Source organism: Vigna radiata, chromosome 2 (assembly GCF_000741045.1).
Source record: "Vigna radiata var. radiata cultivar VC1973A chromosome 2, Vradiata_ver6, whole genome shotgun sequence".
Classification (NCBI taxonomy): Eukaryota; Viridiplantae; Streptophyta; class Magnoliopsida; order Fabales; family Fabaceae; genus Vigna; species Vigna radiata.
The window spans coordinates 22,202,079-22,217,162 of NC_028352.1; the positions used below are offsets into that span (position 1 = coordinate 22,202,079).

Below are 15,084 nucleotides of genomic sequence, written 5' to 3' on the forward strand. Positions count from 1 at the left end.
TGCAAATGGCTACTTTTACAAATTATACTTGATAACAGATATCACAATAAACCTAATATAGATTTAAACCTAGTTAAAAGAGAAAAATTATTAAATTAGAAAAAAAAAGTTCACAAAATATTATAATAATTATTTTTCCATTAGGAGATTTGTGAAGAACGAAAAATGAACGTTATAAATGCTTAAAACTAAATAAAAATAATTGGGAACTTTTATTAACAGGAGAGTGAGAACCATGTATCCGCCCGCACAAGTTATTTTGTATAATCGGTTTCTATTCTCGACACATGCTTTACATTCTCATCATCCCCCTTTCTTTTTGCTGGTTCAGAGTTTGAATATCATTACAATTTCAACAACAAAGAAAATGCTAAAGTTAAAATCATAGTGCAAGAATGCTATAACTTCCCTTCCCCGATATTCTATAACCCATAATTCATTCTGATAAGAAATCTCTTCTATTTGTGTTTAGAGGATGCACGGCTGCTGCAATTTTCCCCCGCAGGTTGAATTTCTTTGCAATTAGTGGCCGGACATCTTCAACACCAACCAAGCTCTCCAAAAACGGCAGTAATGAAAGCAATTCTCGATCTGAACGATCTTCAAACCAACTCTCAATAGGTATTCCATTATCCACCTGGAATCCAAATGCCTGGGTGGAAAAAAATTAACAGAAAAAGTTGTAAGTAAACCTTTAACATGGTATTTTCAACAACTACGTTTATTACCTTTTTCCTATGAATAATAGGATAATAACTTATATTACAAGTCATTACCAAATTTTATGTCATCAAAGATTCTAGTCTTTGGGATCATAACACGTCTATTGAGGTGTTTGAGCATGATTTCACAACAAAGATCTATCCATATGCAACTAGCACATTACAAATGTTAATCATGAGAAGATCAATTTGGTCTTAGGCAATAGATCGTATAAGCATACCTGTGGGGAATTGTCAATTATTATAACGTGTGCCAAATCACGACCCAGCACTGTTAAATCTTTGAGATAATTTCCCTCGACATAAACACAGGACTCACGGTATACACGGTGGCGAAATATCTTCCGCTTTGGATCAAGAACGTTTAGAAGTTGCTCAGCATAAATACTTTGACTGGCTGTAAATATAATAATCTCGAAAAGTCCAGAAACTCTCTCAAGGAAATCTTTCAGATGAGGGCGGCAGCGTACATAGACAATGTGCTCCTCACAATTGAAATTAATAGGAAAAGTGAAGTCAACATCCTCACATGGTTCCAGTGTAGAATGCACCAAAGTTTCTGCAGAGGGAAAAATATGGTATAAAATGAGCTTCGACAACTAGTTCTTTTTGCATAACAGAAAATGTAAATGAGACTAGTTAAACAAGCTTGGTACACATGGTAGAAGAATAAACCACTTTTACAATTTGCACTATAAAAAACATCTTTCTACCTATAGACTCCAGCAAACTTATCACATAGAATGATAATTTCGGGATAAAAGTCTGCTTCAACTAAGGGAAGAACAGTCAACAAAGAGCAAGAACCAACAAAAAAATAGTCACTAAGCAGCAACCTTAATATTGCACCAAGGTGGATGGTTCACTGCCACATAACCACTTTAATTAAAGGATCTGAGTAACAAAAAGACATAAAAAAATGCATGATAGTAAAATAAGAAAACAAAACCCAAATAATTGCCTAACAATAAATTAATAACAGATAACCCAAAAAAGGATAAGAAAAGGCCATTGGAACGGAGGACATCAAAACCGAAATGAAGGGAACACTAGCATGATTCTTTTGCAACAGATAGACAAACCATCCATAATATATAAACCCCAAAAAAGGAAGAAAAAAAAAACAAAAGCTCCTGATGCACACTTTATCAGTAAGCATGCCCCTTAAAAATGTACATGTATTTTTTTTCTTACCATCCAAATCCAGAACAAGGGTAGTAGAAGGGCAACTACGTGTCTGCTTAGGTAACAACAATCGTCTAAAAGTTGGAACCACTGATGACAGGTCCGGTAAGGTCTTTATGAATAAGTATGGGTCAAAATCATCAAAGTCCTCGAACTCATCCTCCTCTGTGCATATTTCAGAGGACATGGGATCCTGACCATGCTCGTCAACACATTCTAGCTTTGAGTTTTTCATGGCAAGATATATGGCAGAAACTTCCATGGAAAGACCATTTCCATCAAAATCAGAATTGCAACCATTCACCTTTTCTGTGCCTGAAGCATGCATCTGATTGCCACAGCTCCCTGAATTAGAGTAGTTGGATGCATTGTTCATGTCTATTTCCATTGCAGTGTCAAAGTCTTGACTGCCAGGACCATCTACTGTATCTTCCTGTAGTGATTTTATTTCTTGGCATGGAGAAATTCTCTTGTGGTCTTCGTTCTGAAAAATTTTGATAAAATCAACTAGATAGAAACAAAAAAAAAAAAAAAAGGATTAAATATTAATTTCAAAATATAGGAAAATTTCATGGAAAATAGAAAAAGAAATTCAAAGCTAAGAATGATTGAAATGATACAATGATATTTACCTCTATCAACAACTTTTCCTCCAGGATTTTTGGATAAGTGAAACCCAGGAGAAAATATAGTTCCAGACTCAAGATGCGCAGCTTCATTGTTACAACCCTGAAGCATTATTTCAAAACATTTAGAAAAACAAAAAAAATAATTCGCTAACAATATCCAGGTGTACATGAGAACCTTAAAACAAATCCCTTCAAATCATCACTTCAATTTTCAGAAATGATTTATATTAAACATGCTCAGTGTGCATGAGAACCTTAAAATACTACATTTGAGATAAATTGCCAAATGACTTTGAGCCATTATGCAGTTGAAGTCTGAGAGGTTAAAAACAACTATCAAGCAAAAGAGAGACTTATGTAGTAGCATGCAGACCCAAACACACACACAAAGTACAACAGCCAAACCAAGACAAGTAGAAAGGCAGTATAGTTAAAATACCATAAAATCCAGTGAAACACCATCAACTGCATCATTTTCCAGACAAAGATTGGAAGTCCCACTGTCCATAAACTGGTATTCATAATTCAAATCTGTTGATGGAACAGGCTCTCTAGCTTTATTCTCGAGAGTGCTAACTGATGTTACACCACAAAGATGAGAAGTAAAATCAGATAATTTCACAGTTTCTTAAGGAAAGACACATTGTATTGGATATAATAGTATATTTATAGTAGATATTTCAAATTAAAAAAAAAAAAAAAAAAAAAAAAAAAAAAAAAAAACATGGTTATCAGTCATATGTTGCAGAAATCATAGCAATAAAATTAAATGATAAATTAGACAAAAGAAAAAAAAATGATGTAGATCATCTTAAAAAACTGAAAAGATCTGCCAGACCATCAATGGCACTTACAAGATTTATTCTTTCTAGCAGATGACGTAATTAGGTCTGTCACTTTCTTTTGAGCAGCTCTTCCATTTTCAGAGACCTTCCTCTGTGATCTTGAAACCTTAGGACTGCCACGTTCTTGACTGGCATTTCGCCTAGAAGTTTTTTTCTTAGTTTGCATATCCACTTCAACAAGAATATGTGGTGAGCTAATTAATTTTTGTGAAAGCAATCAAAGCATCAAAAACAGCTCCAGAAAGACTACCCGGATACAGTGCATTCAGAAACCAAAATTCAAAAATCACTACCATTTTGAGATCCAAAATTCAACACCAAATAACACTTTTTGTAAGTTTCTAAGAACCAGGATGAATCTTCATAATGACTTAAAACTTCAGAGTTCCAATTTTAAAACCCACACCCCTAATCGCAAGGGACAATGATCCATACCATTGATATCAGGCAGAACTAAAAACAGAAAAGAAAAAAGTATGATCACACTCAAAATCCATTCCAAAGCAACCACACTAATTTACAACAGCTATTATATCATCAGACTAAGCCTTTAATGAATTAGTTATTCCTTATTGAGGTCCCCAGAACAGCATAAAATTATCAAGAAGAAATGACTGGAACCAGTAACATCTAAAAGCACACCAAATCCACTACCCAACATAAATTGGTTTGTCAGTATCCAAATTGCAGAGCGTAGAACAGAACAAGGGACAGATAATTGCGAACATTTCCATTGAAATAGAACAAAACCCTAAAAACGAAACAGACCCTAAAGCATAATAGTTTTGGCAACAGGCATGTGATATCTCAATAAGTCCCAGCTCACACCATATAAACATGGTACCAAGATCAAATGCTATGAACTCTCTCACAGTAAGCAGCCCATGCATTAACAGAGACTTTTCCTTTAACAGGAAAAAACAGATGAAAGAACAAAAAGAGAGAGAAAGAATCAACTCACAGAAAATGAGCTCAGGGAAATGGCTAAAACCCTAGATTTGTTCAGTGGTTGAAGGAGAAGCTATATCCTTCCCTGTCCGAAAATTTCTTTTGGATGTTTTCCCTCCAATGAGAGAGTGAGAGGGAAAACAATCAAGGATGAAAAATTATTTTTCGCAGCACAAAGGGATGCGTTGATAAATAATAATGCAGAACAAAAATGATTAAATAAGATAATTAAAAATATTTATTCTTGTCCACCGATATTTCAAATGATTCTTTATTGTCTTGGGATACTTGCCAGATTGATCAAATGAAAGCTACGCGCTCATCTAGACCAACACGTGTCTCTTCACCAAAATATCACTGACTGTTTTGAGGATGTGAGACTCACTCTCTTGCCGTCACCGTGGTAGTGATAACATGGCCAGTGCTATTTTGAATTTCAAAACCAGATTCAAGTTTTCCTAGTATGAACTTTTCTTAATTTACTTTCTTTACACACTCAAATTTCCTAAAATTGCTCACAGATGCCTCAATTCATTAATATTGTGAAAATTTTCAAAAGTGATTCCAAATTTCATCAAATTTTCAGACCTATTTTTCCCTCCATTCCCTTCCTTTGAATAGTTTAAAGAAAATTGAAGACTCCTACATTTTAACAAATTATTGAAACAAAAAGTGTTTCCATTTTTTTTCACAGGTGTGCAGATATGAACAGTAATAGTAAGAATAAATTTAACATAATCCATCATGTATTAAAATATGTTTAAAAAATTTATATATAATTTATTATACAATAAATTTACTGATTGTATTTTTATTTTTAAATGTATTATTTAATTACATTTTTTCAGCCAAACAATATCTTTCCCTTTTTCAACTTATCTAATTGGTGTAGTTTAAATTCATGTGTTCTTGGGTAATTTAAACAAGTCATAGTACATCCTACATTTATTTTGCATGTATGATATTTAAATTAATATAATTACTTGATGAGAATAATGGTGAAATGTTTAAATTGATTCGGTCACATTTTAATTTCAAATATTGATTATGCATCATTTAATCTGACTTCTTTTTTATTAGTTTATGAGTTTATTTGGTATTATTAATAGTGTGTTGATTAACTGTTCTTTAGCAAGTTATAGAATGTTTAAGATGTTACTTGAACTAATTAGATTCATGTATTTATTCTTCCATTTACTCAGTCATACTTAAATTGCCTACTATTTTTTTTTAGAGGTGAAAATATTTATTTTATATATTTGGTTTTCCTTTTGTGAAATTTATTAATTTCTTTTGTGAGAAAAAAATTTGTTTAAGTTTATCTTTCAATTATATGTTTTTTCATTACTTTTTATTACACAAAAAAATATTTTCACATTGTCTAATATTATTTTTATATTAGTAAATATTTAAATATATTTAATGTGTCATGTTGGTGTCTAAATATATTGTCTCTATAAAAAGATAGATGATATTAGGTAGATAATGACAGGATATTGATAATATAATTTTGGATAAAATTAATTTAGAAAAACTTTATTTATTAACTTAAAACAAAAATACATTTATATATTTTTTTATTTATTAATTTTTTTCTCGTTAAAACTTTATTTTGTTTTTTTCAAACGCCAAAAGTTACTAACAAAATAACTTGTATGAAAGTTACATAAGTTAAAAAAATTAAAGAATAAGTGTATATATATATATATATATATATATATATATAACTTTTTACAAAATTTAAAATTATGATTTTTTTTTTACATTATTTGATGTGCTGTGATATATTTTTTATTTTATTTAAGAGATCATCAGTTTGTAAATTATATAAACTGAGATTTAGTATTTCATTATGCTTGTTCATCTCCATAAAAAAATTAAATAAGGTTTTGCAGGTGAAATATCTCTTTAACTCTTATTATATGAGTTTGAAGTTATCTTTTTGGTTTGAAATTAGGATCCCCAAACATGTAACTATAAATGAATTGTGAGTCTTTGTTTATGAAAAATATATTGGAACTTCTAAGTCAATGTTTATAAATTAAAGTTAATTTAGTTTTTTTTTAGAGTAAATAATATAGTTTTTAGTTATTTCCTTGAAATAATCTATTTTTTCTTATTTAAATTTATGATGCTTTAATAATAAAGTGATTATTATTACTTGTTTAGTTGAGTTGAGGATGTTTTTGTTTGTATTTAATATATCTTAACTTTATAAAGTGATTATTAGATGGACCTTGTGAGACTTTATTGTCAATTGTTGATGATAGTTAATAATGATATTACATAATTTTAACATTTTTACATTTTGATCCAACATTCTCAATTCATTCATTAAAGACATATAACATTGATTTGTTTTTAATTCCAAAAAACATTAAAAAAATGTTACGAAAAATAAATACCAGAAAAACTCACCTATTTTTAACCTAATAAATCAAGAGAAAAAAATTTAATAGTGAATCTTGAATTTAATGGATCGTAAGTATGTTTATCTTGTGAAAGAATGGATATAACTTAATTTGTATATGTTCGGAAAATTTGATATAATTTGTATTGTGTCTCACACCAAACTTTTATGAAATTGAAATTTAAAAGTTAGTTCTCAACCTTTTTCCAATATTTTCAGAATTTGAAACAATTGCTATGATAATAATAATAAGTATAGAAATAGTTTTGCATGCTTGAAATATAGCTACATGTACAGTGTAATATTCTTCTTATTGTTTTTCTCACTTTAAGGATTATATAGTAAAATGGACATTGCTTTGGTACGTTAAAAAAAATGTTTTGGTGTTTTTAACGTGTGCTTAATAAGAACTTATCAAGTGTAATGATTTTAAATATTATTAGAAGACTATACATTCACAGATATACATCATTATCTCATCAAATACTGTATTTATTCCAATCACCGTAAATGATTACAACTATATTGTACAATTCATTGTTCAATCCAACACAAATTCAATATTGAGTGACATTAACATTACCTTCCACAATCTTACTGACCTCTCCAACCATGTCAAAGAGCTTCACACCATGCCATTAGATATACACTTTGACACTTGAATTTATAACTTATTATAAAGCTAGATTCAATTGTTTGTTAAGATGGATTTGATGACTTTCCTCAGTTTGGACTAAGAATATCTTCTCCCATGCAAAAATATAAGGTATTAATGTTTATTGAATGAACTTAGTTGATCGTGGAATTGTGCCTTTTAAGGAAAAACTCAAGTAGGATTGATTTTAGTTATTTGCTTAGTTTCTCGGTCTTTCAACAATTTGAAGATGTTGTTCAAATATGTTATTATTGCCTTTGTCATAATTATTTGTGGGTCGATTATTTAATTGCATTTAGGGACAACAATCTAATTATATTAGGAAGAAATACATGTACATTGACTAAATGATCTAATTGGATTTAAGAACAATCATCTAATTACATTTAGGAACACATGTGTATTGGTTAAAACAATAACTTCATGAGTTATGCAAATGAAGCAAACAAAGGTAGAATGTTGAAAATTAGTACAAAGCATCTTACTCGCCAAATTGAAATATAACAAATACAATCATATATTCTCATCTACGATGTCATCGATCGAATAACAAACATTAGACAAAATGGTATATCACATAATATAATTGCAGGATTATTATAAATACAACATTAAACAAAATAAGATTATTTAATTACGAGAATTACATCAATTTGTAATATTTTAAATTATTACCACATTCTCATTCAACGTGGAACTACATTAAAACCTCTTATTTTGAAGGGACCCTAAATTAATATCATAGTAAAATAAAGATTTGATGTTGTAAGCTAATGTTGAGGGAAAAAGAACGATGATATTTTGACAACACTTTTTAACAATTTTTTTGACAACGGAGTACGTGTTATCATTTTATTGGTCTATTTGAATTTACGTTTAAAAAAATATTTAAAATAGACTAATCCCAAGCTGCCACATATGTGTTATCAAAAAATTGTTAAAAAAATATTGTTAAAATAACTTTTTCCAAAAAAATTATTGATCCAATTAATACAAAACATACACATTGCATAACTCCAATGAACACATATGTGTGTTATTTTTGAGTCATTTGAACAAAAAATATTTAATAACAAAAGTAGTATTAATAATTTTCTCTATGTTTATCCATTACTTGCAACAATGTTTCACTTAAAACTGTGACCTTGACAGCTTAAGTAGTAAGTTTTACCATCAAAACCATTCAGTTTCTTGTTTTCAAACAAGGTATGCATACATATTTGTTCATTACACATTTGGGGTGGTTGGTGTGATTCACTAGAGATCTCCCAAAACCTTCATCCGTGAGTGATTGGGTGAGTTTTGATAATACTAAAATAAGGAAAATGACATTTTAACACCAATTTTTAACACTGCAGATATGTCAAAATATAGTTGGACGATTTCAAATTAAAAAAAATTGAGACAAAGGTATATTTAGAAGAGAAAAACCAAAGTTTTTTTTTTTAATTTGAAATCGTTCAACCACATTTTGATAGTGTCAAAATGATGTCAAAAAATTGGTGTTAAAATATCATTTTATTTTTTTTTAATTGATGAAAATAACAGTGTTAATACTTATTTCTGCCGTTTGGAGAATATTGATAGACAGTGCACCAGTCAGCTCCTAATAGTTTATATTTTATACTTTATTTTAGGAGAAATTATCGTGGATACATACTTTTCTTTAATATGTTAAATAGTAATAAAATCTAAACATTTTATTTCTCATTTTGAATACGTGTTGTGTATATCTTATTTGAATTCTTTTTTTTTTTCATCCATAATATCTAAATCACAAATCTTTCTCACATTACATAGTTTTAAATGATTGAAAAGTACAACTCACACAATATAAGAACAACTTGAAAGTAAAGCAAGTAACTTTTACCATCTTTAAAAAAAAATAATAATAAAATAAAACATATTGACCCCTCTATGTCTATAAATAAGTTAAAGAACGCGTGGCTCCGCCCATGCCTATGAATCTAGTCACTCAAACTATATATTATTATTATTATTATTAATATTATTATTATTAATATTATTATTATTCTTGTTGAATTGAGAGGGTCATTTTCAAATAGGATAAATATATGTAAATTTTCGAACACCCACTAACAATAGATACTTTGTGGAGCGAAGTGATTATTGGACGAAAGCACCAAATACATATGAATGATCCATGAAGTGATTATAATGATTATTTAATCCCATGCTGAAGGAAAAGACCATTATTTGCAAATCCAATCTCCAAAGAAAATGTATTAGCTAGTACAAAAAGCAAATAAAGCAGGTCGTCTTTGCAGAATTCCCAAGAGATAGAAGAAAACATTGCTCGTCACAATTTAGAAGAAACTTAGGTGAAGAAAATAAATGTAAGTGGAATCTTCTTTATGTAACTTTTTGACGTTTTAACGTTACATGGTGTATCATAGGACACACGTTAGACACGTACGTACACCAATTTCGATGTGTGTTAGTGGCATGGTGACCAATGAACGTTTGCCACCTCAAATTATTCTTACCATTAAAAGAGAGTGGTGGACCTTTTCGCCATGAATGGGGGTGTGTAAATAGTTGTTTATGTACTAAAAATACGAACCACGAACTGATGAACCAATTTGAAATTCGATTGCGAATCAAAAAGCTTCAGGGTTATCCAGATTTTGTTCTATGTAGTTCTTGAAGGCTTGAGGACTTCAAGTTTTTCTGGACGTAATTACGGATTGAATTGGGTTAATTTTCTTTTTAAAAGTATAATCTAATCGATTAATTAGGGTTGAAAAGTACTTTTAGGCGGTTGAAAAAAAGTAGTGTAATCAATTAAAAAAAACAAGCACAGTGTTTTTCAACCAGTTTTGCCGAATCAATGATGTGGACACAATCTGAAGTACGATTTGATGAGTATACAATCTGATGTCTGTTTTGATAATGGTTCAATTGCAAATTTTATGGATTAATTTAACTCAAATATACAAGAATAGTTACTTACCAATAACGTGTTATGTCCTTGTATTATTATTGAGGTTTAACAATTTTTTTTAATAACTTTTTTAATAACTTTTTTTATAACAGGACACGTGTCACAATTTTATTGATCTGTTTAAATTTATTTTAAAAAAATATTTGAAACAGATCAATCATAAATTGTCATGTATACATTATAAAAAATTATAAGAAAAGAATTGTTAAAGAGACTTTTTCATTGTTTGAAAACTATGAAATGATATTAGTCCGTATTTGTACAAATATACGTCACATAATTCGAGATTTTGTTGAATTGCAACAATAAAATATATAGGTTATTCTCTCACTACTTTTATGAGATAATTCATATCCACCGTGTAGGCCTTGAGCTTAGTTCATACAAAAGGTTGACAGACTTTTTTTTACTAGGCAAATAGTTAAGGAAAAAAGGTTGTTTGACACCATTTCCCAACCATTTGACACCGGTAAAATAATCATAAAATACTAAACTTTTGTACTTGTAAGTAAAAGAGAAAGTGAAAAATTGTGAATGATTGGGTAAAATGGGTATTAAAAATTTTAGGTATCAAAATACCATTGTCCAGTGATTAACAATCTTACAAAAAAATAAAAATAAAAATAACAAGACATACAGAAATGAATGAAATCAGGCTGTCGACATAAAAAGTGACAAATGAAATCAGTATGGAGAAACTTTGATGACTTATGCTAAAAAAGCTCATTCTTAAGAAGCCAATCTTTTGGACGGCAAAAAAAGAAGTTAATGATAAATGAAGTCAGTAAGTAGACACCACACAAGTTCAAGTCTACAATACACAACCTATCACCAATTTCTTAGGTAATGATGCATCGAAGAAAAATGTTTATCTAGGAGGTGACGGTGGAATGTTAGATTTGGCCATTCCCACCCATGCTACTATACTCACCGCAAGAATAATCCATCCAAATATGTCATACTTAAAGTCATTGTTCTTCTGCCTTTTAGATTCCTGAGATGAGACAAACGATGACATTAAGGTTCTTCCATAAAAAGGCTAAAGTAGACATGGATTGATTATCAGAAATAACATGCTCCATTATAGATTATTGAATACATATAATCCCATACAAAATAATCATGAGTAACTTTTCAAACAAGGCTTTTTCCACAGAACTAAAACAAAAACTCCATTTGAGCTGCTTTGAGCATTTTGAAATTATCAAGAAGCCACTTCCATTAAATAGACAGAGCAGGTTGAAGTTGATTTTAGGCCATCAATCAGCACGTGTATTACAAAGACTAACTTTAATTAAATACAATAAAGTTTCGATATATACAACCTTTCCTTTTGAAGTAGCAGAGGATCCCGCATTACTCATCGGACCAAGCTCGTTATTATGGATCTCCATGTGTAGTTCTGGAGCCTGTGAAGCATGGTTCACAGCAAGCCGTCAGAGTATAAAATATATAATTAAACAATATTATCAGAACAAAAAAAGGAATGAAGAAAGCAATTGCCTTGATTGCATATAGAAAAAATACCTAAGTTGTTCTACCAGTAAGACTTATTTATCATAAGTGTGAATAAAGGTTATGAAATGTGAAATCACAAACATACACAAGCAAACGCAAGGCTTTATCCCCTATTTGGAGGGTGTAAAGACAATAAGTAACTAATAACTTTTTCTTTTCTTAAATTAATATATACAGTAGCAATCACTTTTTATTAATCAGTTTTTATTTTATTTTTTTATATATATATATTTGGAAAACTAGCTTCTAAAGATAGATATTAAGCTTAAAAGTGTAATTTTCCACAAAGAATGATGACATATTATAACATTGTACCCTTAAGATATTCCCGTTTAGAAATGGTTAACCAAAATTAAATTTAAAAATAATTAATAAAGATTAAGTATTCGTTTTACTGTTGAAAATGAAATAAAACAAAGGAAACAAAATAATTATTCGCAAAAGATCCAAATTGTGAACATAATATATAGCCTAATGAGAAAATTTCTGCATCTACGTATTTTCTGAAGGAATGGAGAACTCAGTTGCGTTCTCAAAAAAGGATTATGGACTAACTAGTTTTAATTTTAGTAAATTGTAAAGATCTTATTTTCGAAAGTTCATTTGATTTGGTTGAATTTACAAATTTTGAGTCACCGAGTTATACAATTTCAACAAATTATAGTTTACTTTTCACATCAAAACAAAATTATGAATTATCTGGATCACCGCATTGTGGCTCAAATGACCCTTTATAAATATCGCATAGTAGTCTAATCAAACCCTAGCTAATTGTTTTAATTGGAGAAAATTAGTTTTTGACACTTTCGTATTTTTCTTCTTATTGCAAGAACAGCAATTAAGAAATTATTTGCATAATTCATGTAGAGTGAACTTTCAACAAACAAAGTAAAGACGTCACCTTTTGATGTGGTTAACGGTTACACCCATCGCCATATAGTCAAACAAGCAAAAACCAAATTAAAAAAAAAAGGTTTGGCTTCTCAAGTTGTCATGTGATTTTTTGTATTTTAGTTACATGCATAGTTTGATTGGTTTATTTTATTGTTTTCACTCTAAACAAAGATATAATATTCAATTTGTTTATCATTATTTTGTACAGTAATGTAAAAAGATATGTACCTACCTAAACTCAAGTCTCAAAGAAGTCCTGCGATTACAGCAAAATCAATAATAAATAAAAGAAGAACTGATATATTAGACAACTAGTATTGTTCCCTTAAGTACACATGTAATGTTAAGTCCAATATTAAAATATGATCTCTCTTTTTGACTACTCATACTACGGAAACCCCCAATTTAAATGCACTTAAATCTTAAAGTTTTTCATACATTGACAAGTAAATAATAAGAATGAATGACATAAAAGGCAATGGATGTTGGGCCTTTCAATGGAATCAAAATTCAAAGCTAAGCATTCTGGGTATAGTGGTGCAGTGCAGATAAGGAAGTGTGATGGCTGCTCAGGGTGACAGTTCACGACTGGGTCGGTTAACATTTGTGGATAAATGGATGTTGCAGTTTGGATAACAGGGGTTATATGAGTTAGTGGCATTTCGATTTGATTAAAATGAGGAAACAGGGCTGGTTCATGTAGTTTCTCCAGCAATGGCTGAGGGGATATTTGAGGCTTTGTACAATGTGGATTAGTGTATAAGCTTGTCTGGTATATATGGTTCATAGTGTTTCCATGCTGTTGAATGATGATGTGTTTTCTTTTACAAATGCTTACGGAGTTGAGGAAGGGTACGATGTTTTGAGTTGAAAAGAAGGTTAACACAATTGATGTTACTAAAATCAAAATGTTGAGAACATATTTAAACGTTCATTGGGTCACAACAAACATCACGAGGTAGTTTTAGCTGGTTTGATATTTTTATGTAAAGTTTGGAACACGAGAATTAAATGAGGTGCAAAAATAATATTGATAAAGTGGTCATAGCAATTCCATTACCTTCACAGCAATTTCCAAGGACTTTCTATAGAGGTCATTTTCAGGATCCTACAATTTCAGAAACCACCACTAAGTATCTACTAGATTTGCAACAGCCTGTAATAATAACGAAGAAGAATGCACATATATCAAACATATCATTACCTCATCAAAAGCTTTCTGGAAATACTCATGTGCCTTGTCAAAATAATCCTTTGCCTCACTGATATCCGGCGTTAGAAACCCACATGACGTGTGTGCATTTCCCAAGTACCAAAGAGTTTCGTGCTTCGTTGGATTGATCAGCAAAGCCTCTTCCAGCTTTGAAAGGGCATCTGTTTAGATGGTTGGTTCCCACCAAAACCCAAAACAATCAATCATAGTAACTCGCCCATCACTTTACCAAAACAAAAATTCACTTCTAAATTTTGCTCAATTTATCACGCTATATACCATTAATCATCGCCTTAGAATCCTTAGGCTTCTCGAAAGCCGACAACTCGATCAGAGCTCCCCCCCACCTGGTCAGATTCTGTATGAATATTCATATACAAGTTTAGACACATTTACTTTTGTTCCAACTATTTCTGTAAGAAAAAATAAACCTAAGCTATTTTCTAACTACAAAGCCACAAAAACGCATAACTTCATAAAAATCATTTCCAATAAAACTTAGTTACAGTTAATTAGGGGTTATTCTCCAATCAGAATTGAAGTTTCACCTCAATAATCTGCATAATCCGTAAAACCAAACCTACATTTTGCTCATTACTGAGGTGAAAGTTCAGTTCGAAGATAATTTCATTATACTTATGTTTTGGCGTTACTATTTTACATAATGTAATGTGACATTGACTAATAACAGAAAAACAACACTAGCAACAATTTCATTTCATGCACGAGTATGAACAAAGCAACTCACATGCATAAGTGTAAGGAAGGAATATTAGGTCAGCGAAGAACAATACATACATCAGCGTCAAGAGGATTCTTAGCGTAGTTTGCTTCAGCGGTCTTCCGCGTTTGCTCGAATAACAGTAACCGATCGAAATCATCTTGAGAATACTCCATTCCCTTCTGTGATCGCAGAACGCCAAATGCCCGTGACTGCAACTGCAAAGCAAACTCCAGCAGTCCATTAAACTAAGCAGAGAGAGACTTGACTTAGACCAGGGCCTGGGCCAAAAATTCAAAAAGGCCTAATACGGCCCACTTCATATTTCTTTTATGAATGGCGGGAATGGGTAGTCCGAAAGACTATACTACCCCTGATA

General features: G+C 30.6%; 2 protein-coding genes across 4 annotated transcripts; both read right to left on the bottom strand.

Annotated features, from left to right (window-relative positions):
- Positions 1 to 189: 189 nt before the first annotated feature.
- LOC106756063 (CTD small phosphatase-like protein 2) lies at positions 190 to 4,514 on the bottom strand. 3 transcript variants are annotated; one of them, XM_014638318.2, is made up of 7 exons: positions 4,343 to 4,514; positions 3,391 to 3,575; positions 2,976 to 3,112; positions 2,540 to 2,636; positions 1,917 to 2,414; positions 944 to 1,281; positions 190 to 652 (listed from the first exon to the last, which is right to left on the bottom strand). In XM_014638318.2, exons 2-7 carry the CDS (start codon positions 3,545 to 3,547, stop codon positions 437 to 439), a joined length of 1,443 nt encoding a protein of 480 aa, XP_014493804.1. In that variant the 5' UTR covers positions 3,548 to 3,575; positions 4,343 to 4,514; the 3' UTR covers positions 190 to 436. The 3 variants fall into 3 exon arrangements, with proteins under 3 accessions (XP_014493804.1, XP_022634531.1, XP_014493803.1); XM_022778810.1 differs by having other exon boundaries at positions 3,391 to 3,521; positions 4,343 to 4,513; XM_014638317.2 differs by having other exon boundaries at positions 3,391 to 3,552; positions 4,343 to 4,513.
- Positions 4,515 to 11,031: 6,517 nt separating this feature from the next.
- LOC106755719 (mitochondrial import receptor subunit TOM20) lies at positions 11,032 to 14,952 on the bottom strand. Its single transcript, XM_014637929.2, has 6 exons — positions 14,783 to 14,952; positions 14,264 to 14,342; positions 13,976 to 14,145; positions 13,832 to 13,879; positions 11,685 to 11,768; positions 11,032 to 11,353 (listed from the first exon to the last, which is right to left on the bottom strand). Exons 1-6 carry the CDS (start codon positions 14,879 to 14,881, stop codon positions 11,228 to 11,230), a joined length of 606 nt encoding a protein of 201 aa, XP_014493415.1. The 5' UTR covers positions 14,882 to 14,952; the 3' UTR covers positions 11,032 to 11,227.
- Positions 14,953 to 15,084: the final 132 nt, after the last annotated feature.